This window comes from Ascaphus truei, chromosome 18, assembly GCF_040206685.1.
Source record: "Ascaphus truei isolate aAscTru1 chromosome 18, aAscTru1.hap1, whole genome shotgun sequence".
Lineage (NCBI taxonomy): Eukaryota > Metazoa > Chordata > Amphibia > Anura > Ascaphidae > Ascaphus > Ascaphus truei.
Genome location: NC_134500.1, coordinates 12,930,897 through 12,955,254, shown reverse-complemented (window position 1 = coordinate 12,955,254; position 24,358 = coordinate 12,930,897). Strand labels below are relative to the sequence as shown.

Here is a 24,358-nt window from a genome sequence, read left to right as displayed (position 1 = left end):
TTTTCCCCAGGCTCCCAGCTAGCGGAGGCTCAGATCTCCTGGAGCCACACAGGTTATGCAGTACCAGTAGTCCCTTAGAGCAGGTGTGTTGCAGGGAAAGGGGCCGGTTAGACCACGAGGGGCCAATGTGATATTGGGTGGGTCGGCCGGTTCACAAAAAGGGCTACATATATATACACCACAGTTTCCTGAACTCCTTTCTTTGCCCCTAGTTCCTTTTAAAGGGTGGGACCCGGGGTTCCCCCTGAGCCAAAAACCAAATTTTTAAGCTCTGAGAACCCCCCTGGTTTCCGAGACACATACCTGAAAAGCTACTGTCACATATTGGGCCAATAGGAAGCTGGAACATCATCAGTTGTAGCTTCTCCATTGGCCGGCCATTTAAATCCCGTTTAAAAAACCAGGAAGTAATATTGGTAACCCCGGAGCTTAAAATTGTGCGGTTCAGCTCTGCGGATTTCTCCGATTCAATCCTGCAGAAAAAAGTGGTGGTGGATAGTTTGGGTGGATCGCTCCTTTGAAATGAAGAAACCCAATCCTGTATATTGGTTTACTGTAATAATTTGCTGATAGAGTGGTGCAAAATGTGAATATAAATTAGTCTTTAGCTAAAGCCGTTTATGGGCTAGTTTTTGAAAGCTTATAGGGGACTCTTTATTCCCTTAATCAGGTTGGGGCATGATAATGAACATCGGTATCTATGTACCAAGGCAAATCTGGAATAAAACGAGCGCAATTGGCATAATTGTTTAATTTTTTTGCCATTTAGTGTCTCTATATGAAGGCATTTGCCCCAATTTTTGGTCGTGCTTGCGATTTAGGTGTCAAAAGGAGGAGTTAGGATCGGTTAAGACTTTAGACAAAGATTGTAATGAAATGTACCACATTGTGTGGTTCAGTGCGTCACGTTTTCTCTTTCCCACGTGCATCAAAACAGTCTGTGGGTCTCACGTGGCCTTGACATTTTGAAAGCAGGCGTGGCCAACTTCCGTCCTCAAGGGCCACCAACAGGTCAGGTTTTAAGAATATACTTGCTTCAGCACATGTGGCTGAATCAGTACCAGCTTCAGCACAGGCGGATGAATCAGTGGCTCAGTCTTCGACCTGACCTGTTGGTGGCCCTTGAGGACTGGAGTTGCCTACCACTGCTTTTAAAGATTTAGAAGCCGTTTGGTTACTGGGTCGGTAGCACTCTCGTGGACGTGGGCATATCATTTGGGACGTTTTAAATCGATTGACGGCACTAATTGAGATGAGCCATTCTGTCTTCACAACCAGTCATTTTTGATGAACTTCAGCATGTGAAGTAGACGAGGGAAATAAACTTGGACGCAGCGAACGTTTCCATATTAGCCTACTGTATGAAGACTGACCGTCGGCTTACTGCAAAGTGGTTCGCAAGACATCTTTTTCTTAGTGACAAAATGCACAGCGCTGTTGAACTGGAGGACTTCCTTTTGCTTTTAAGGGGAATCTATGTAAGCATTGTCACGGACACATGACATTTCTTACAAATATAGCAGACCGCTCAGGATTTCAGTGGTTCCCGCACCATTTGTCCTCTGCTGCAAGGAAGCGATTGACTTCTCGTATCACTCTCTGCTGACGTGTGCTCGCCGAGTAGTGCCACCCCATTTCCTGTTTCGTGGCCTTTGGAAGCAGCTCCCCGACTTGCATGGAGATACACAGAGGCGGATGCACAGAGCAGGCAGGATGTAAAGTTAATGCAGCATACTTAAATAAATACGGTTGGGTGTTCTCTGCCGAATAATTTTCCCCGCGTTGTACACATTGGCCATTTTTAATACTCAAACGGTTCACCATGGGCCATATTTACTAAACGATGCTGATCCATAGGTCACTTGGAATGGGTGGTAAGGAACCTCAGCGCTGAGCGCTGTTTAGTAAGTAAGGGCCCATATGCTTCTTTGTAGACATTCATTTTGACAGGAACGTTTTGAAATAAATATACAGGCATACCCCGCATTAACGTACGCAATGGGACCGGAGCATGTATGTAAAGTGAAAATGTACTTAAAATGAAGCATGACCTTTTCCCCACTTATCGATGCATGTACTGTGCTGCAAGCATCATATACGTGCATAACTGATGTAAATAACACATGTGTAACAGGCTCTATAGTCTCCCCGCTTGTGCACAGCTTCAGTACAGGTAGGGAGCCGGTATTGCTGTTCAGGACATGCTGACAGGCGCATGCGTGAGCTGCCGTTTGCCTATTGGGCGATATGTCCTTACTCGTGAGTGTCCTTAAAGCGGGGTATGCCTGTAGTTTACTATATATATCAAAGAACTAATCCAAGAGGGCGATCTGTTTTGGCTTCTTTTTTTTTTATTGAAGCAGGGGGTCTCTGGAGCTGAACCCCATTCATTTCAGCTGCGGGGACCCCCTGCTTCCCGAGATACATACCTCGGAAGGGACTGCTGGTATCTCGGCAAAGTTTAAATCTCCCGCGTCACGTGAGCCAACAGGAAGCCGCGCCGGATGATGTCACAGCTTCCTATTGGCCCGCAGAACACAGGAGCTTTGAAACGCCGCCATTTATGTTGGACCCTGCTACCGGTACCTCCTACGGAGGTAAATATCTCTAGAATCGGCAGGGTCCCCGGAGCTGAAATCAGTGGGGTTCAGTCCCAGGGTCCCCCTGCTTCAATCCTGTTAGCAATTTCTTTTTTTTAACAAAGTGCCCATTCGGATTGCCTCTCTAATGCCGAGTGTCTTCTTACATTTCAACGGCTCACAGGCAAGGTTTCCTCGCAGAAACTTGTTTAAATGGTTACATTTAAAAAAAAATTAATGGCACCCACCCTGTATCCTCCAGTTGAGCTTAATAATCAACAAGTGTCCTTTCCATCACTTGCGGTCTCTCTACGGGCGGTGGAAGGGCACGAGGGCGATGGCAGAATGCGATTAGTTTTTTGTGTCTGCGCTCTGACGCAGGAGAAGTTTGCCACAATTTGGAAGTGGACGCTCGCGCTGCGTTGGCTCGCGATGCAAAATGTTCCATTTCCACGGTGAAAATCCCAAATAGGAAATTTTGCCTTTCTCTGTCTGAGTAATCTGTAATGCCGTTTTTTTGTTGTTGTTGTAAATAATGAGTTAATTTTATCCAATCTTTCACTCTGCAGTCCCCTGTTGTACAGTGCTGTAAATGTGTGAGTGGTAAGCAAATAACATGAATAAATAATGAGATCAATATTAATTCTAAATGTTCCAGTAATCTGTTGGGTAGGCACCTGACAGTAACTAAGCTCTAGTCCAATAACACCAGGCCAATATTGCATAGCAGAAATGAACAATACAGATGAGTATTTCTTATTATTCTTATGGGTTCTCACCAACGATTAGTTTATGCGTCTGTTATTAAGCTGTAAAAATAGCTTTTTAGATGACTAGTAATAGGGCACTTTGTATTGAGGTGTATACTCCAGTAACTGGCACAGCCACACATATCATCTAACCTTAGAAAAGTACCAACTCCAAGTAAAAGCTGCAAATCTCCCCAACTTCCCTGATTCCCGTTTAAATTCCTGGGAGGTTCACGGTCTAGGAAATCATCTCCCCTAGCTCCCCCCCCCCCCCCCCGTTTCCCTGCACAATTCCTTAAGGAAGATACTGCCACCAAGACCATGATTGCTTTTCACGGGTGGCCAATTCCAGTCCTCAAGGGCCACCAACAGGTCAGACTTACTTTCAGGATATCCCTGCTTCAGCACAGGTGATGCAGTCCTAATGGCTGAGCCACTGATCGAGCCAAATGTGCTGAAGCAGGGACATCCTGAAAACCTGACCAGTTGGTGGCCCTTGAGGACTGGAGTTGGCCACCCCCTGCTTAAGGGGAGCGCTTGCACCCGAAAGAGGCTTTACTGGTAAAGATGTGGCCGGTAGGTATTTCAATAACCCCGAAAAATGCCAGGACGCGTGTGGTGAACATTCCCCGGACTATCCTGGACGTAAGATCAGATGCCAGCGCCTCCGGCTTCTTCACCACCCTGGCACAAGTCGCTCTGCTGTTTTGCCAGAGCCGAGTTACTCCTGCTGTTTTTTTACGAAGCTATGATGGGCTAAAGATATACTAATAGACTGCACTCGTGGTTCAAGAACATTTGTGTTGCACATAATGTGTTTGCAGCTCAGGTACAGCTGTGCTGTGTCAAAATAGAGCGCGCAAACAAGATCCACATTCTGTATAAAGCCTGTAAACGTGAGGATGTTTTACACGATCATTCATCCCTAATTGAAGAACTTGTTTATCAAATAACTCCCCACATATCCTGTTTTAAGAGTGTCATTACCGTCGGCTTGTTTATTATGAAGGAACGGTCTGCGGGGAGAGCCGCGTCTGTGGAGAGTTACGTTTCCATGGATACTAGATCTTCTGTAACAGAACGAGACGAGATATCGGGAGAAGAGGCCCTTTTTTTTTGTTTTGTTTACTATGAACAAACCACATCATGTATCCTCGGAAATCGGGCGACTCGTGCAGGTTCTTACCCTGAGAGAGGGCTTGGGACAAAAGCTTTTTCAAACTTATTGAACAAATCGACGTTAAACGTTAAGTTTGGTGCTTCGTGTGGTTGTGCCTTTAAATAACCCACATTCGGGCGTAGTTATGAGGGCGACGGTAGAGTGCAATTCTGCGGTAAACGTCCTACACCCTATGTGTGTCAGAAAAATATCACGTAACCATTTATTTACTTTTATTTGTAAAATGTTTTACCAGGAAGTAATACATTGAGAGTTACCTCTCGTTTTCAGGTATGTCCCGGGCATAGTTAATATGACAAATAATACATAGTTACAAATACAGTTACATAAATGAACAGGGTATAGATTATATACAAAACATTGCATGCACAGTTAGAGAAGGTGTATATTATAGGCTTATGTAACAGTTACAGACCAGATAGAGTTATTTCTTAGATACATCTGATGCAGTTTATTTTGCCCCAAAATGGCACCACTTTTATCTGATCGTCACATAGCAACGATGGGGGGGAGATACATACATACATATATATATATATATATATGTGTGTAATTCGCTCCAAACACGGAGCAAATATTTGCGCCAGTTTAAGCGCACTCGACGGCGGCAATGCATTTGTTTTGACGCGACGTTGCGTCGCTATTGCTGTCGCAGGTACTGTAAGCGCAGCCTAAGGAGGATTCAGTGGCAGCAGATATATACTGTGCTTCCTTTTCAACAGTCCCGACCTGAACATACATGTTAACGCTTTTTGGCGTTAAGATCGTCTGTGAAGCCAAAGCGCTTTATTTTCGCATTTCTGAGTCATATTGTCTCCCCGTTCTTTTGGAGACTAAACATATTTATCTGAACTGCTGGGTTTGGGTGGAACCAAGGTCAAACACAGATGAGAAATGTTTAGTCCCAATATTCCTGGGGGCGTTAACAAACTTCGCTATCACTGGAGATGTGTAAACTGGTCCACATTCACTCGTCTTACGAGATGTTTCGCTCGAACTTTAAAAAAAAAAAAAAAAAAGTGACATTTCCCCCCAAAAAAGTTTGTTAGAACTTTTTAACCTGAAAAGTTGTTTGGTCAGATTTGACAAAGTGATTTTTGTTTGTATTTCGCCAGAGAGGAATCTTCCCTGAAATATGGGGTGAGTGTGTGAGCGAGAGTGTGTGTGAGCGAGAGTGTGTGTGAGCGAGAGTGTGTGTGAGCGAGAGTGTGAGTGTGTGTGAGCGAGAGTGTGAGTGTGTGTGAGCGAGAGTGAGAGTGTTTGTGACCGTGAGTGAGAGTGTGTGTGAGTGAGAGTGTGTGTGAGTGAGAGTGTGTGTGAGTGAGAGTGTGTGTGAGTGAGAGTGTGTGTGAGTGAGAGTGTGTGTGAGTGAGAGTGTGTGAGCGAGAGTGAGAGTGTGTGAGCGAGAGTGAGAGTGTGTGAGCGAGAGTGAGAGTGTGTGAGCGAGAGTGAGAGTGTGTGAGCGAGAGTGAGAGTGTGTGAGCGAGAGTGAGAGTGTGTGAGCGAGAGTGAGAGTGTGTGAGCGAGAGTGAGAGTGTGTGAGCGAGAGTGAGAGTGTGTGAGCGAGAGTGAGAGTGTGTGAGCGAGAGTGAGAGTGTGTGAGCGAGAGTGAGAGTGTGTGAGCGAGAGTGAGAGTGTGTGAGCGAGAGTGAGAGTGTGTGAGCGAGAGTGAGAGTGTGTGAGCGAGAGTGAGAGTGTGTGAGCGAGAGTGAGAGTGTGTGAGCGAGAGTGAGAGTGTGTGAGCGAGAGTGAGAGTGTGTGAGCGAGAGTGAGAGTGTGTGAGCGAGAGTGAGAGTGTGTGAGCGAGAGTGAGAGTGTGTGAGCGAGAGTGAGAGTGTGTGAGCGAGAGTGAGAGTGTGTGAGCGAGAGTGAGCGAGAGCGTGAGAGTGTGTGTGCGCGAGAGCGTGAGAGTGTGTGTGCGCGAGAGCGTGAGAGTGTGTGTGCGCGAGAGCGTGAGAGTGTGTGTGCGCGAGAGCGTGAGAGAGCGTGAGAGTGTGTGTGCGTGAGAGTGTGTGTGCGTGAGAGAGCGTGAGAGAGTGTGAGAGTGTTTTGGGAGGTATGCAACTCCATGGGTACTTAACTAATAAAAGATTCCTCTTCCTCTAACAATTGAATGACAAGCGAACCTGTGGCTTGCGCTTCCATGGGCCCAAGCTCTCTATAGAATAGTGGCCAGGTGACCACTCGCCCTTTTTCTTTCCTTCTCATTCCTCTCCTGTGCGTCTCCTCTGCACACAGGATAGCTATCAGTCAACATCATAGGGAGACACACACATTGTTCAGCGGGGTGGGGAGCAGCTGATTAGAAGCCGGCTGCCGTAGGGTCACAATAGACATGGCTGGCTGGGCCCCTTCCACCAGACTCTTTCAGCTAAGACATTTCCACCTTTCTAGCCTACTTCCCTCATATACTGTACATGTAGATAATTATTGCAGAGATGATGAAGTCCTCTGAACAATGTCCTCCTTTCTTACTATATTTTTAACAACGTAGCTGCAGGGGGGGCAGCAAAAGGGATATCTATGTATGTGTCCTCTTCGTTTTATGTATGTCTTCTAAGGCCGCGCTTATAGTGCCGGTGACGCGACGTCGCCCGAAAACATACATTGCCGCCGCGTGCGCTTATAGTGCACGCGACAAGCGACGGAGCGCCGTCGCGAAAATCTAAAGCCGGCAAAATGTGATTTTTTTCAAGGGCCGTCGCGTCACGTGACGGCCCTTGAACAAATCAAATTGCCGGAATCCCGCCACCCCGCCGCCCGGCGAAACATAACTTTCACCGGTGGCGACGGGTGACGTCACCCGCCGTGTCACCGTCGCCAACGACGGCACTATAGGCACGGCCTAAGCTGTGTTGTATTTCTCATCTGTCACAATCCTTACAATAATACATGATGATGTTTGCTGAAGGGTTCAGTCCGGCAATGCGGTCTTCATTCGGCATCAGAAGGGTTAAAAAAAAAAAACCCCAACCGTTTCTTTCTACCCAGCTGCCGATGAGCGATGTGCTATTAGCACAGGTGTGACTATTGAGCCGGGGCTGAGAAAGCAACACTGAAATGCAGAAGTGACCAGAAATGACCCGGCAGTGGTGGAAGCCGGCACACAGAGGGAACTCGGGCTTCTCATTTTCCACACAGCGACTCTCAGCCCAGTTGAGAGCTATAATGAACCAATAATTATTTTCCTTTCTACTACTACGCGAGCCCTCCCAGAGAAAGTTCACTGGAGGCTTCTCTCTCGCTCTTTCTGCAGGAGGATACAATGTACCAGCTAATTTCTGTGCTATGTACCTTTTTTTTGTACTGTAAATGAAAGATTCATTGCAGGAAGCCTGACCCTGCGCTTTGACACTATATGGCAGCTTTTATACAGGATTTCAAATGGCATTTCTACACAGCAGGCGGGAAAAAGGTGTTTAAACAACTTCAGGACTTAAATCACCCTTAAAGTGAAAATGTCATTTTTCCTCCTATGTATCTACTGTGTAAATATTGCGGGATTTAATAACGTGGTTCCCTTGTCCACATGTGCTACTTGGCCACTGATTGAATATGTCTGAACAACTTTCCCTATTGGCAGTAAATGTTGGGTACAAAATATGATGTTACAGGTCTACAGTTATCAAATGTTAATGATATCATTTTCTTCTTAGGCAGCTGTGACAGATGTGCAGTTTGGTCCCATGAGACTCCAACAAGATCAACTTCAGGTACAGACCAAAGATCCACGGTTCCCAAAGTCAGGTGTTTGTTTTTAGAAATGATTGAAATGGCTACAAAATGGCAATGCTTGTCTATACAGGGTGACACTGAGCGTGTGAGGCAGGACAGTCAGACATGGCCATTATTCGGAAAGCGCACGTTAGCCTCTTCAGTGCTAGAGGGGTTACCCTGGCAACAAGGGGTTAATGGGGCCCCTGGCCATTTACAGCCACTGACTTCTAATGCGCTTTAAAGGGGCAATCCCTCCTAGGACCAAAGTGAACGAATTCCAGTGACACGTTTAAGGGGCCTCATCTGCGTCATTTATACTTTTTTTTTTTTTTTAATTTTACCCAAATCTGACACCTATAAGTATTTTTTCTTTATTTGTTAAAGTGAAACTTGGGAGGGGTTTGATTCCCTCTGGCTGCTCCCTTCTGTGTGATGTCACTGTGTGATGTCATTGTGTGATGTCACTGTGATCAGCGAGCGCGTGTACAGCCAGAATCCCCCCTCCCCACCTCCCCTTCTCTCTATTAGTTCTCTGATAAGGACAAGGTGGGATAAAGGGAAAGAAAACGCTTGATTGACAAACATTTCCCCGTTCAGAGACCCCTAAGACACTCAACTATCAGACTATGTGGGATTGGACATTTTAAGCCGACTGCACAAATTCACTAATACACACACACAGACAAACTAACACACAAAGGCACTGATACACATTGGGACCTATGTACAATATTTTATTTTAATACATTTGTGTGTCAAAACCCAAGTAATCCAATCTTTCATAAAATGTGCGTTGTCTGAAGACTTCGTAAATGTGACGCATAATTCGTTGTTTGAAATTATGTTTGACGCACTCACATCACGTTGAATACCTGATTTCAATTAACACAAAATAATGTGTATTTTTTTATTCAGTAAATTGAAATGTATTCGTGTCATCTTTTTTTTAATAGCCACACTGTGAAAACAATACGTTTTATTAACGTACTTAATGAAACATCCCTGCTGCGGCAGACTCATTTTTGGGTTGATACATAGCAGCATCATTATGTGCTAACACTATTAAGTCTTTTTAGGGTTTACACCAGGAGTCTCAAACTCAGTCCTTAAAGCTGCAGTTCAGTCTTTTTTTTTTTTTTTTACATTTATTTTTTTACTTCAATAGTTTTATGTGTGCAATCTCTAATTAGCTAAAGAACTGTACAGGCATACCCCGCTTTAAGTACACTCACTTTAAGTACACTCGCGAGTAAGTACATATCACCCAATAGGCAAACGGCAGCTCGCGCATGCGCCTGTCAGCACGTCCTGAACAGCAATACCGGCTCCCTACCTGTACCGAAGCTGTGTGCAAGCGGGGAGACTATAGAGCCTGTTACAAATGCGTTATTTACATCAGTTATGCACGTACATAACGATTGCAGTACAGTACATGCATCGATAAGTGGGAAAAGGTAGTGCTTCACTTTAAGTACATTTTCACTTTACATACATGCTCCGGTCCCATTGCGTACGTTAATGCGGGGTATGCCTGTATAGCTGCAGGTCAATTCGTTTCCATGTATTGATAGGTTGAAATTTGGTGACATATTAAAAGCTGGGATTTGTTTATAATCTGCTTGACTGGCAGTGGAAGCTCATGAATATTCATGAGCAATCCTGCACTGACAAGTGCTAGAGGGAGGGCAGGGCTGACAAAGGGGTGTGCCAGGGCTTGTGACAGGACATGAAGGGGCAGTGCCTTAGCAAATGCTTGTTAAAATAGAATACAAGAAAATTGGTCTTTCAAAGTTGTTTTTTTAAAAACAGAAAATGCTAAAAGTATTTTTTCTTACTACAGAACTGATTTATTAAAAAAAACACACATGCAGGATATTGACTGAACTGCAGCTTTAAGGGCCGAAAACAGGCCCGCATTTATGGAAATCCCCGCTTCAGCACAAGTGGCTCAATCAGTGGCTCAGTTGAAGACTGAGCCACTGATTGAGCCACTTGTGCTGAAGCTAGGACTGTTTGATCCACCTGTACCGAAGATGGCACAGATTGAGCCACCTGTGCTGGGACTGATTGAGCCCCCTGTGCTGAAGCTGGGAATGAGTGAGCACCCTGTGCTGAAGCAGGGATATCCATAAAACCTAGCATGTTGGTGGACCTTGAGGACTGAGTTTGAGAGCCCTGTTCTATATCTATAAATATAAGTAAAAATCTGTGGGGGTTTCCAGCACTCAATGAACACAGTAAGAGATTAATGTTAAATAAATCAAGTGTGTGTATTTTGGATATAACGGAATATACAGCTATACTGTTTAGAATTATGCGAACTCAGAGAGATATCACACTTGCCACATAGAAGGATGTGATGGAAAAGCATTATGTGGTGTATGTAGAGTGTGAGTATTGCACTCAAAGCTCAATAGTAATAGCCCTAGAGTTGTGTGGTTTACCAACAAGTTGTGACGGAAAAATCAAATAAGGATAAAGGTGAAGAAAAATAAAATATCTAAAATGGGCACGAATACCACTAATGAGAAAGTGGCTCCTGTAGACATTAGAAACTTATTGCATTCCCTCGATAATCTCTCTAGATCACTGTAACAGGGTCTTATCCCTGTTTAAATAATGCTGCCTCTAATGGTCTGAGAAATCCAGCAGAGAGCTGGTTAATTGCAGCAAGTCAATTAACCAGCTCCACCTAGGTAATCAGAGGAGGATAAAACCCTCTGGAGACAAACCGAGAGACTTCATCAGCACAGACACACTGTGCTGACAGAGGAGAGGAAGTCTTGAGCACACAGAGGGGCTGTGTGCCGAGGGCAAGACACCAGTAGGTTCAAGGGAGCAGCAGGACTGCAACACCTACATCTGAAGTTTTGCCTGGAGAAACCGGAGACGCCGGACCAGCATACTCAGATAAGACTTTCATATACATTATGCCCTTATAATATGTTATGTGTTTTGGACTGGGAGCTGGCCTATCCAGCCAGTCAGAAAGCTTGGGCATGTTCTGTTTTTATAGTCTCCAAATTGGAGTAGATGTTTGTTTCTTTGTATCACGTTTTGCCTTAAACTACTGTTTAAAGTGACAGGCTAAATAAATAAAGCCATTTTTTAATTTCCCCCAAATCGGTCTCCCTGAGTAATACCCCTGCACAGGTCTCTTACAATCACAATCTATAATGTGGTGGGAAATCACCAGGCTCGAAAAGTATCGGAGACTTGACTTGATACCGAGAGGACAATCGCGGGCCATCTCCCCTAATAAGTGATGATGATTCTACCAAATCCTGGGAAACCACTCTGCTGGACGGCTCAAAAAGTTCAATGCAACTTTTGATCACTTATGAGAAACAGAAATGAACAGCCACAAAGAGGGAAATGGAAAAACAGCTCGTTGACATTCCCAAATGGAAGACACATGCAGGCTTCAATGACCTAGAAATACGACTAAAACAATAACATTGGAATCTATCAATCAGAACTCAAAGAGCGAAAACAAAAGACATTTTCAAGAGACTCCAGAGATTCTCTAGGAAGTAGAATCTTTCGCTTTAATTTTGCCAAAAAAAAAAAAGGATAAATTCAAAGACAACACGATTTCTCCACCGCATGGGAGAAGTCGGGAAGTGAGAGCGAACCAGATAGAGAACCAGCGCATACATAGTTTGACCTTGAGCAGCCCCCTCCCCAAGCCACAGTTCACCCACATACTAAAGAGGTCGACAAGAAGGGCTGGGATTAGAGAGGCTAAGGGACCAGCAAGTGTGGGCCTACAGCGACAATAAGAAAGGGGGCAATCCAGATGGAGGTACTGACCACCAATAACTCCACCCAAGACCTCCACATCATCAATCTATCTGATCTCATACCCACTAAAATTCTTAAAAAAGGTCTCTCATTCTCACCAACTGCCCAATACTATTGTAGAGGTTGAAATCCAAAGATTCCTGCGGTGCACAGCAAAATAGGGTAGAGGACCAGCAAGGTGTTGTTAAAAATCCTTTATTGAAACAGCATGGTACAGGGGACACACACTCTGACGCGTTTCGGACTGGTATAGTCCTTAGTCATAGAGCTCTATGACTAAGGACTATACCAGTCCGAAACGCGTCAGAGTGTTTGTCCCCTGTACCATGCTGTTTCAATAAAGGATTTTTAACAACACCTTGCTGGTCCTCTACCCTATTTTGCTGTGCACCGCAGGAATCTTTGGATTTCAACCTCTACATGAATATTGAGCGTGCTGCACGCTGCATTGGAACAAGCCTGCTGTGAGTATATTTCTCCCTCACAGGGATACTGGATGACCTGGAATAGTGCTGCAGCACAAGGGTTGGGTATGGCCGAGCTCCATACAACAATGGTATGTTAACCTTTATTCCATTATGACACATGGACTACTGCCATTACACTGAGTGTCTTTTTTGCTGCATTCATATAGCACTGGGTCTCATTACTCTACTTGCTGGCTGATACAGTTTCCTGTTACCATGATATGTGGACTTATATTGATTATTGTCTAAAGGTTCAGATTTGGATTGAGCACTGTGATTGGGACTCACGCCCCAAACCACCGATGCCCAATACTATTGTTTTGAGTGGGTCAATGACATAAATTATTGCTGCATAAATTCTTTATTAAAAAAGATGAGAATGGATTTTAAAAATATAGCTCTCAATAGTATAGAGGCCAGCGAGTATCTGCATCTACAAGATGCTATTGCCCTATTGGGGGAAAGGGAACGCACTCCTGTGGAGGCACCGTTCTCAAAACTCAGAGCGCAACCAACGTTTACTCCCCCTTTAGAATTTAGGTACTAAAATTGACGTTTTTGTTAAAGCTGTCACCAGGGATCTAGAGAAGATACCACGACACATGAGATGAACAAACCGCTCTAGAAGAACTCCAGGAGAGTCTGGACATTGTCATCAAGCCTTCAGACAAAAGTGGCAACATTGTTGTTCCTCCGGCATGATGACCATATCAGGGAGAATATGGGATTATTATCGGACACCAAATGCTACAAGGTCCTTGCTACAGATCCAACCCTACGTTTTAGAAAGGATTTGATAACCATACTTAAATAGGGTCTGGACCTCCAGGTTTGTCAAAACATTAATACGAATTCATACTTGGCAAAACCCCACAGATGGCCACATTTTATAGTCTCCCCAAAGTCCAAAAAACATAGATTTCACCCTCCAGGTTGACGACTGTCTCTGGATTTGGGAATCTGACTGAGAATGCCGTATTTATGTTGATGAAATGGTAAGATTCTTCGTCACAAGCCTTCCCTCGTATCTCCAGGACATTCTTCAGACGAGAATAAGTATAGACAAAGAGGCTTCTTCTGGCCAACGCGTGATCAATCACCCTAATAACTCTTAGGCTGGGGCCATGGTACTGCAGACCGTGCGGAGGCATCTGCACGCTGAGGGAACAGACTGCCTTAAGGCAGTGTTTGTGTCCATGCGGCGTGCGGGCGCGTCCACGCGGGAGCAGGAGGGGGTGCGCGTTGCATGAGAAATTAGTTAAAATCAGCACGACAGACGGGTCACATGAGCGGTTCGCCCATTGAGGGCGAACCAGCTCTGTGACGCCCCTAGGAATGCCCATGGCCCTTCCACCATGGCCAGGGAAAGCACCCGCTTACCTCACGCCTCCACACGGGAGAAGGCACCATGGCCCCAGCCTTATCTGTCTTGGTGGTGACTTCACCTACTTTCACTGCAGGGTCATCTTATCAGAGACTGCCTAATCTGCTAAAGTGTGCACACTTCACCACTTCGTGCTCCACAAGCAATAGGGATATGTTGCCTTGCCTGAACATATCTTCTGGTCTTCCCACTTTGCAAACAGCACCTCTGACCTCCGCGGGGCCGTTTCCCAGTGCGAGCATTGCTTCAGTTACCGTTCTAATGATTGACACTGGAAACATTTTCATCCAGATCGGTATTCAGACTGACTGTTCTGCAGGCGCTCTGTGATCACACAACCCTTCTGGCTGCACCTAAGAAAACATAGCAACCTCACAGCACTGCATATAGCCTGATATAGAGGCTGCAGAGATACTCTTTATCTCTTGGAGTGTAGAGTACCTTCACAGACTGCTTTAGATATATACCTCTAGATTTTTTAGACATTTTAATGTCCCCATAGTATTTTATCTGTTGCTACCATTAAATATTAATTTTATGTTCCTACCACCATGCTTACCAGCTTTCATTAGGGGACCAATCCAATCATTTATTACACCCGTTATATCCATGTTACATCATCCATGGTATCTCCTCTGGTACTTGTGTGCATAGTGCAATTAAGCTCTCCATTCTCCCTCTCTATCTCTGATTACTGATAGTGTGTGATATTGCGTTCCCGAGTGCTCACCATGGGGGTCTTCAAGCCCAGTTCTCCACCTCTGGAGAATCCTCTAGGACTTTGTTATGGTTTACGCCCCCCACCCCTAGTGCACCGTAACCCTATTTTTATCTAGTTTGAGCGTGTATCACCTCTCGGTTTGGCTAGAAATTGGGGCGCTCTCCGCCAGCACAGAGACTGGAAGTCCAGAGCGACGTGCGTCCAGGTGGAAAAAAAAATAACGTCTGACCAAAGTTCAAAGTGAAGTTTCATCAAATACGTGGTGCAGGGTATACAAAATGTCTGCTCAATAGTGTGGGGTGGAGGGTGGCTAACAGGGCACTGCTGGTCGGATCAACGGACTTGCAGTTTTCGATCTTCTTACTTACGGACGCATTGGAAATATTACTATATCAGGAAACAACCACATTTCTTTTTGTTTTCTATGGGAATGGGCCAGAAGAAGGGCTAGGTGTCCCCCCGAAAATGGTCGAACCTCCCGCCCCCCCCCCCCCCCGTACTGCGCTATTGAGCGGACATTTTGTATAGCTGTATATTCTGTTATATCCAAAATACAAACACTTGATTTATTTAAGATTAATTGCTTACTGTGTTCATTGAGTGCTGGGATCCCAGACATTTCTACCTATATTTGTGGATATAGAACATTATTTGATTATTTGGCCCCAAGGGGGTGATCCTGTGCACCACCTCTCTTAAATAGCATGTCTTATGTAAGATGTGCTGTCTGACCTTTTGTATATATCTACAACTATGTTTTGTGAATGAAGTGTTTCTGAGATAGTGCTGTCTTCACGCAATCCATGCTGATTAGTCAGGGGGACATTGCATAATACAGTATGGGGGTTATAAATATCACCATTTTTCAAGTTCTACCAAGTACAATTTTTGGCACAGTGGGAGTGGCAAACCCAACATTTATTCTCTAACAAAGATCTACAGACCTCCAATGTGCACAGAGACGGCCAGGGGTGAGGGAGGTGAGACAGCCAGGGGTGAGAGAGGTGAGACAGCCAGGGGTGAGGGAGGTGAGACAGCCAGGGGTGAGAGAGGTGAGACAGCCAGGGGAGAGAGATGTGAGACAGCCAGGGGAGAGAGATGTGAGACAGCCAGGGGTTAGAGAGGTGAGACAGCCAGTGGTGAGGGAGGTGAGACAGCCAGGGGTGAGGGAGGTGAGACAGCCAGGGGAGAGACAGCCAGGGGTGATAGATGTGAGACAGCCAGGGGAGAGAGGGGTGAGACAGCCAGGGGTGAGAGAGCCAGGGGTGATAGATGTGAGACAGCCAGGGGAGAGACAGCCAGGGGTGATAGATGTGAGACAGCCAGGGGTTATAGATGTGAGACAGCCAGGGGTGATAGATGTGAGACAGCCAGGGGAGAGACAGCCAGGGATGATAGATGTGAGACAGCCAGGGGAGAGACAGCCAGGGGTGATAGATGTGAGACAGCCAGGGGAGAGACAGCCAGGGGGGATAGATGTGAGACAGCCAGGGGAGAGACAGCCATGGGTGATAGATGTGAGACAGCCAGGGGAGAGAGGGGTGAGACAGTCAGGGGTGATAGATGTGAGACAGCCAGGGAAGAGACAGCCAGGGGTGATAGATGTGAGACAGCCAGGGGTTATAGATGTGAGACAGCCAGGGGTGATAGATGTGAGACAGCCAGGGGTGAGAGATGTGAGACAGCCAGGGGTTAGAGAGGTGAGACAGCCAGGGGTGAGGGAGGTGAGACAGCCAGGGGTGAGAGATGTGTGACAGCCAGGGGAGAGACAGCCAGGGGTGATAGATGTGAGACAGCCAGGGGAGAGAGGGGTGAGACAGCCAGGGGTGAGAGAGCCAGGGGTGATAGATGTGAGACAACCAGCGGAGAGACAGCCAGGGGTGATAGATGTGAGACAGCCAGGGGTTATAGATGTGAGACAGCCAGGGGTGATAGATGTGAGACAGCCAGGGGTGAGAGATGTGAGACAGCCAGGGGTTAGAGAGGTGAGACAGCCAGGGGTGAGGGAGGTGAGACAGCCAGGGGTGAGAGATGTGTGACAGCCAGGGGAGAGACAGCCAGGGGTGATAGATGTGAGACAGCCAGGGGAGAGAGGGGTGAGACAGTCAGGGGTGATAGATGTGAGACAGCCAGGGAAGAGACAGCCAGGGGTGATAGATGTGAGACAGCCAGGGGTGAGAGATGTGAGACAGCCAGGGGTTAGAGAGGTGAGACAGCCAGGGGTGAGAGAGGTGAGACAGCCAGGGGTGAGACAGCCAAGGGTGAGACAGCCAGGGGTGAGACAGCCAGGGGTGAGAGGGGAGAGACAGTCAGGGGTGAGAGAGGTGAGACAGCCAGGGACGAAAGAGGTGAGACAGCCAAGCGGAGAGACAGCCAGGGGAGAGACGAGAGACAGCCATTAATGACATGCAAAGAGGGGGGGAATAAAAATTATTGCATGCTGAAAAGAAACCTTTGAAGACCTCTTTCTTTCTCCTCTTGTTAATTAGGTACTTTTAGTATTTGCCAAAGAAGATAGCCAGAGTAATGGATTCTGTTGGGCGTGCGAGAAAGCCGGCTTTACGTGTAACATTGCCAGGACGCCAGAAACTGCGCTGGAAAGCTTTGTAGATAAACATCATGACATTATCATCATCGATCATAGACATTCACGATATTTTGATGCGGAAGCTCTTTGCAGGTAAGCAATGTCTTATTAACCATGTCTGCCAACCATCGTAACATATCTGTAATATCAAATATTATTATAGACACGAGGCAACGATGATGGGAAAAAAAAGGACTCGCCATTGAATTATTCCCCCAAATTTTCCTTAATAACGATCACTGATATTCCTTTTTCATTGCATTCTTTAATACAGAAATCCTACAGTACCATTATTTTATTTTAAGGAAATGTTTATGAGAAACTTTTCTGTCTTTAAATATAGTCCTCTTTCTCTTCTTTAAATGTAGCCACCTTTTTATGGGGTTTCTAAAATAAACTGCTTTATTACCGGGATCACTACAACATCATTGGAAGGTGGTTTGTTTTCTGTCCCAGAGATGTATGGAGTAAACCTCCCACAAAGCCGCATTTCCCATTGGGCGTTCTTTACTGACGTCCCACGGCTGCTAAACTGGGGCAAGAGAAATGCCCACCGGTTTATCAGAGCAAAAAACGGCAAATAACTTTAAATAAAATCCCTTTTCTTTGATAAATCTGGGGCTGTGTTTTTTGCGCTGGTTGAACCCCAGTGTTTCCGCCGTGAGAGTTTAGTAACCAGACCCCATTGGAAGATTGGCGCTACCATTGCTAGATGGAGTTAAGTTGTGATGTGGAATTCCGATTTTGGGGGATTATTCTTTATTGGGATTGGGATGTTTTCTGGATGTAATTCCCAGTTGAAGTCCATAGGGAATTTTTGGGTTGAAAACCACCTGATCGGCCGTTTTGGGGGATATGGAATAAGCCCCGACGCAGCTAAACGACTAAATTGTTGGTAAAAAATGGTTGCCCACTGTAGAGGGAGAGGGGGGTTGGCCCAGTATTAAAGGGGTTGCACCCCATATGGCCACCCCCTGACCTCACTAGGGAGGCAAGGGGTTAACTGGACTGCGGTCCAGGAATGTGGCTTACACCTTGTCATGTCAGGAAAATGTATGTTCCCCTGTTCCCATGTTTCAGTATAATCCTGTATTTTAAAAATGTTTTAAAGTGCATTTCTGTATCTCTGGTTCTGGAGGCCACAGAGAGTTGAAATTTGGCCAATATGTAGAGTCACTGTAGGCATTAAAAACTGGCAAATTTCGACCCACTGGGCCCACCAGAACGGAACGTATTAATATGTGAAGATATTAAAGTGTATATGGTATTTTTGATCTGCTCTGAAAATGCAGACTCCATCTGCTATGCTAAATAGGTCAGGAAGGGCAGCCGGATGATTTAGCATAAGCCCTGTGATCAAAAGTTAACTGCCCTGATTGTTTACACTAGGAACCAAGTACTGATCAAAAGACTCTGCCACTCTAACTGTTACCTGAGGTCGGAGAAGCATCAAACTGGAGTGGTTTGTAAGTGTTATATCTACACCTACAAACAGTGAAGATCCTGCCAGATACTTCATCTGGTAGACTGGTCGTCGCCCCTGATTTAATTATGGGGCTACAGAAATAAGACCCTCAGATTCCCAGTACGCATGGGCTAACTAGCTGGGGGGCATCTGTTAATCTGTGTCTCCACATTAGGGATTGGATACAGATAATTGTTCACCAATAGTCTGTATTCAATGTTAAGAATAGGGTTACACAGGTATATAAACTGTGTCAACCCTACAGTTTATGTGGTTCTTCTGATTTCACCTTGAATGTCACCGGATTGCTGGAGAATTGCTAGCTGATACTTCTCCATTCCCCAACCCTAAGTAAGTGTTACCTTCTTGCCTGTTGATTGTACTATATTGCTGTGTTCACCTTTTTAAGGAATAAATATATTTTATTATATCTAAGCCTCGTTCAGTTCAACCCAGATATTTGGTGTTTGTTATATCTTGTCATAAGTTACCGTGACACCCACGTTATTACAGCAGTTAGAAGACTTCATTGCAACTTAAAGGCCACTTAAAGTCCCACCGACTGGCACCACTTTTTTTTAATCAAAGATGAAAATCCGTGTCTCCGGGGCTGAACCGCGTTCATTTCAGTGACGGAGATAGAGACCGGAAAAGGTAGCGCTGGTACTTACGCAGGTCACGCAAGCCAATATAAAGCCACGACGGAGGACGTTACAGCGTCCTGATGGCCTGCGTTATGGGGGAGATTTAGACCGCCATTTTGTTTCCCCTGGAGAAGATGTTACCCGGCGCTAGCTTTTGAGGTATGTTATTCGGGAAGGAGGGGGTCCCCGGAGCTGAAAATAGCTCAGAGGAACGAACCCCTGATTCGCAACCATGTAAAAAACTCAGGCACCAAAAACATAGAGTGTAAGCTCATCTGGGCAGGGACTGTGTCTGTAACATTCCTATGTGCTGCGTATCGCGCACTAAACGACTTTGGGAGCTTCTGTACGAAGAGCGCTGTCCTCACACGGGCTCAGCAACCCAATATACTGCCTTGAATCCACCATTACATATTTTTGGGGGGCAAACCCCTTGGAGACACCTTGCAAACCTCCTGTTATGAATGACTGACTGGTTTAGCCAATATGCTGCCAAAAACATGATACATTGCAATGGTTTTCTGGTCCCCCTGTTAGAAAGGTTTAAAATTGCAAAAATAAGAGCATACTGTATATCCGAGTGGGAAATAAGAGTATATTATTACTGTAACTGAGAGCACAGAAGTCCTTTTTAACCACACAGTAATTTTCCTGGAAGTTATTGTGGCTAGAGGCTGATTAAAGATTTCAGAGGAACTGTGCTTCGGAAGTGCATTTATATAATCTGATTTACTCTACATGCATTATTAGGTTCTAATTGAGATACACACATGATTGTTGTATTCATTCTGCATCTGTAATGGTGGATCCCAGGCAGCACAGCGCCGCGGTTCCTGAGCCCGTGTGGGGACTGCGCACTTAGGTCCAAAACTGCAACTTAGCGTGGGTGGTATAGCTGTCAATTACAACAGGAGCTTCCAAAGTCGCTCCCCAGAATGCTTTGCTTCCTTAGTGGCAAAGCATTGTGGGACATCACTTTGGAAGCTCCCGCAGTAATGAACAACTATAGCCCCCATGCTGCCTGCATACACTGAGTGGCAGTTTGGAGCCTTACGCGTGTGCTCCCCCCATAAGCTCAGGGCACTATACTGCCTGCGAACTGTTTTGTTAGCAATAGTCTGATGAGTAGGCAATAAGATTTATTAATTAGGGGCTCGCCGAACAAATATTTTCTAGCATGAGGTGTAAAGAAAAGGTTGGGAACTGGTGCTCTATAGGCACCCCTCCGGTTCTCTGCCTGCTCTCACGTCTTCTCTAACCCGCTGGTCACTTGGCTAACAAATAAAACCAGCAGGACAATAAACGGCAGTACGAGTAAATATAGGAGGCGACCTGTATGTATAAATAATAGCTTTTTAATATGAGTTGAAAGAATGCAATGTGCCAGAAGTGGGAATTTCTCGCATATGTTTGTATCTCTTACTCATATTCTTCCATTTAATGCACATTTGATTTGTCTTTGTACGTTTTGTTCATGTTCATGCATCTGGATCAATTAAAAGGGATGTCCTACCGGCACTTAAAACATCTATCAATCTATCTATCAATCTATCTATACATCAATCTATATATCTATCTATATATATATCTTTTTTAATATATGCAGCCTATGATTACCTTTATTGAAAACGAATTACCTAAGCTGCCGATCGATTTGTTCACCTTTTGGAGCAATCAGCAAAGATCCGGCTTCACTAAATGGCCGCCTTTCAGTAGCAACCAAACCTTCAGTCAGTGTAACTCAGCAGCTACAATGTATTCTTATATTACTACGGTAACAGTATTGTTACAGTTTGCAGCTCAAACGGCTGGGAATATTTGCAACAAATTATCACAAACAGGAAAGGGTTACAAAGATCTTGCACTGCTGGGGAGGTGGGTTAAACCTGCTGTAGAAATCGAAGCCTGTTCAGAATATTAAAACAAAATTAAAAATTGTATTAAGAGTTGAATGAAAAAAAATGGATTAAGTATTATCTAATACTACAGAGCCGATTTTAAACCACATGTAGGATATTGCACGGATATTGCACGGATTGCAATCATTTGCATCTTATAACAAGAAAAAGTTGAATGACCATTTGGATGCATATCTGTTGCACAAGAATAGCACAAACGCCAACTCTAATTCCACTTCCGTGCCTCATCTTTCCCTTAGTGCAAAATAAAGTTGCCTCACAACACATCAAAATCGTTTTTCCATATTGGCGCACAGCGGCCCCCGAATTTGTTACTCTTCTGCGGGTCACTTTTGCAACTACGTTGCTTTTAGAAACTTTAAACGTAGGCCGGCATAGTTGCAGAGAAAGGTGGGCGATGTACAGTTAATCAGAACCATTGCTTTAAATTGAAACTAAGCATTCTCAGTTGCGTGGAAATGACACAATAATAGGTAGGCGGGGAAGAGTTTAACTGGCAAGGTTTATCTGACCTTGAATAAGTGGGGGGACAAGCCTTTCAAGAATTCTCCGCAATGTTTATGAACTATCCCCTCCTCCGCCCCCCCCCCCCCCAAATGACATATCAACTTTAATTTCTCAGAAACAAATGATATTTTGGCAGTGCACGGAGTAAATATCGGGTCTGGAATTACTGGTGCTGAAATGAATAATACGCTGATAAAAGGATTGTTTCCATTTCGGCTGGAATACCACGCGTGTGATAACTTTTTGAATTCCTTGAAAAGGCCGCAGCGTTATCTTCCTGACGTTGGAGACCTTGGCGTGCCCACTTTTACGGGAAGTCAGTGGATTTCAGCGATGAACTGGAGGTTCGGTCTATTTCAGTTGGGCCTGAAGCTTTCTTAGCTGTATATTTGTAGGGGTAGTATTAACGTAGCTTTTAAACTGGTGAATTCAAACTGTGAGCAACTGAAGAGGAGATTTTAAAGTTTGTCAGAACCGTGGGATTCAAATGGTTTGTTAGCTCTGGGGCTTTGCACATAACTGCACTTTTTTATTTGTAACTACATTGTATACTTTTTATGTCTGCGACACCCCTCTCCCTTTCCCCCCCCCCCCCCCCCTTACCTGTTCTCTGGCATCTTCTCCTCTGTAGTGTCATGGGACGTTGCAGTGTCATGGCAACGCGAAGTCATGTGACGTCGTGTTGTCATGGCAACACGTCGCCATTTGACGTTGCGGCGTGTTGTCATGGCGACGTGTCGCCGCTAACAGAAGAGGCCGGAGGAGAAGTTGGAGAGAAGGTAAGAGGCAGTTACAGAGGCCCCACGCTCTCCCCCGGCAATCAGTTTAAATGTTGTGGGGAAGAGAGCGGGACTATGTATCCATTTCTATTGCCTGTTATTCAGTTTCATGCGCCAGGGTTTTCCCCACAGCAAATACATACACTACTCCCCCCAAAAAAATACATACCACACACACTTATCTTGGGGATGTTCTCAGGCCTCTGGTGCCCTGGCTCTCCCCAGCTGCTGGCCTCTTTCCCACTTCGGCCTCCTGCTGCACCTGCCTCTCTCTCCCGCGCTAGGCCTCTCTCCTGCCGGTGTGTGCCGGGAAGCTGGCCCCTCCAGAAGTCGGTCCCAGCTTCCGGCATGCAACGGTGGGAGATAGTCGCCCGGTGTGGGAGAGAGGCAGGCTTGGCAGGAGGCCCGGCGTGGGAGGGAGCAGCCGTTGGGTTACAGCCTGGACCCGGCAGCAAGCAAAAGGCCTGGCAGCCAGACACAGAAGTTGGGCCTGACTTCTGGCCAGGCCCCTTCCAGCACTAGCCGGCTGGGTCCTCCACAGCCACCGGGCCCGGGCCCCTTATCTCAGCTCTACCCCCCCTGACGACAGCCCTGTCTCCACTACTGCACCAATTACACACAGACGGAAAGATTTTAATTGAAGCTATACGACCCTTCTTCACTCATATATAATATGTAGATTTACAGAAGTGCACAAATGACTCATATCCAAGCCCAGCGGTTTGTAAATTCATAAACTTCTGGCAGCAGAAGAGTAACTTAAAAAAATAATAAAAAATGTCAAATTCAGTGACTTGGAGAACTGGACATTTAAAAACATTTGATTTCCATCAGTAATGAAAGAGCATTAAACGCACTGCAGTGTTTTATTGAGCCTTTTTTTTTTTTAAAGGCCATGGTTTGTAATGTTTCTTCCAAATGAGGGGAGCGCAGGGATCCAAACATAAAAGAAGTAAATATATTAAGGACGCATAGTAGTATCTCGTATATTAGGGAAGTGAAACTCTGGGAACTGGGCCTTATGCGCTCACAGATCCCAGCTTCAAAACGCGATGGATCCCCTCGTGTTCCTGTCTTGGTTACCGTTGGGTCAGTGTTCTTAGGTGCTAAATGTGGCCTCGGGAACCTTAAAAGAAAATAGGAAGTGCCAAAGATATATTGAATTTAAAAAGTGGCACTCATATTGCACAACTCCTTTTAGACATGTCAAAGATCAAACTCTGGAGGAAGGGCAGAATAGGTGACAGTGAAGGGTCTGGGGTTCGCCACAAGGATTTCGCTAACTGGCGCTTGGGCGTCTGACGTCACCTCTGAGGACCCGTTTACGTCACTTCTGGTATCGAACGTCTGGTATCTGCCTTTATCTTTATATAAGATAGTCTGAATGACTGCATTGGCAATGTCGCCTGACGAAGGCATGGTAGCGAAACGCGCTGAGTCAACCAGGATATGGTAACGGTTCGATCCTAGAAGTGGAAGGTTTTCATCAGGGTATTTGAGCAGCTTGTTCCAAGTCATGATTAATCTTTGATTTATTTACTTTTAATGTATAAGGCACTTTTATTTATCACTTTCAACGCCACTTGGTTTGTCTGTTTTTAATGATTTATAATGTTTGACTGTAAAGTATGTAATAAGATGAGTTGTTTTAATGTCTCTTTTTCTAATCTCATATTTAAAGGTCCATCAGAGCTACCAAACCCTCAGAAAATGCTGTAATTATTGCTGTAGTTAGAAGGTAAATATCTATCCTTGTATGGAAACATATACACAGTCATTGATTTTAATTGTTTAATACTCTATAATGAAGTGTGCAGGCTTCTTGTCCAGCTTACAAGAGGGGGAGAGGAGGGGGT

At 45.3% G+C, this 24,358-nt stretch overlaps 1 protein-coding gene across 4 annotated transcripts in view; it reads left to right on the top strand.

Moving 5' to 3' along the window:
• The window catches only part of PDE8A (phosphodiesterase 8A), a 181,937-nt gene that overhangs the window by 90,268 nt on the left and 67,311 nt on the right, over nt 1-24,358 (top strand). For 3 of the 4 annotated variants that reach the window (XM_075575585.1, XM_075575584.1, XM_075575583.1), the window contains exons 2-4: nt 8,165-8,221; nt 17,091-17,281; nt 24,184-24,240. In XM_075575585.1, coding sequence (XP_075431700.1) covers nt 8,165-8,221; nt 17,091-17,281; nt 24,184-24,240 — 305 coding nt within the window. The remainder of the gene's footprint in view (nt 1-8,164; nt 8,222-17,090; nt 17,282-24,183; nt 24,241-24,358) is intronic. The other variant, XM_075575586.1, reaches the window with a different exon arrangement.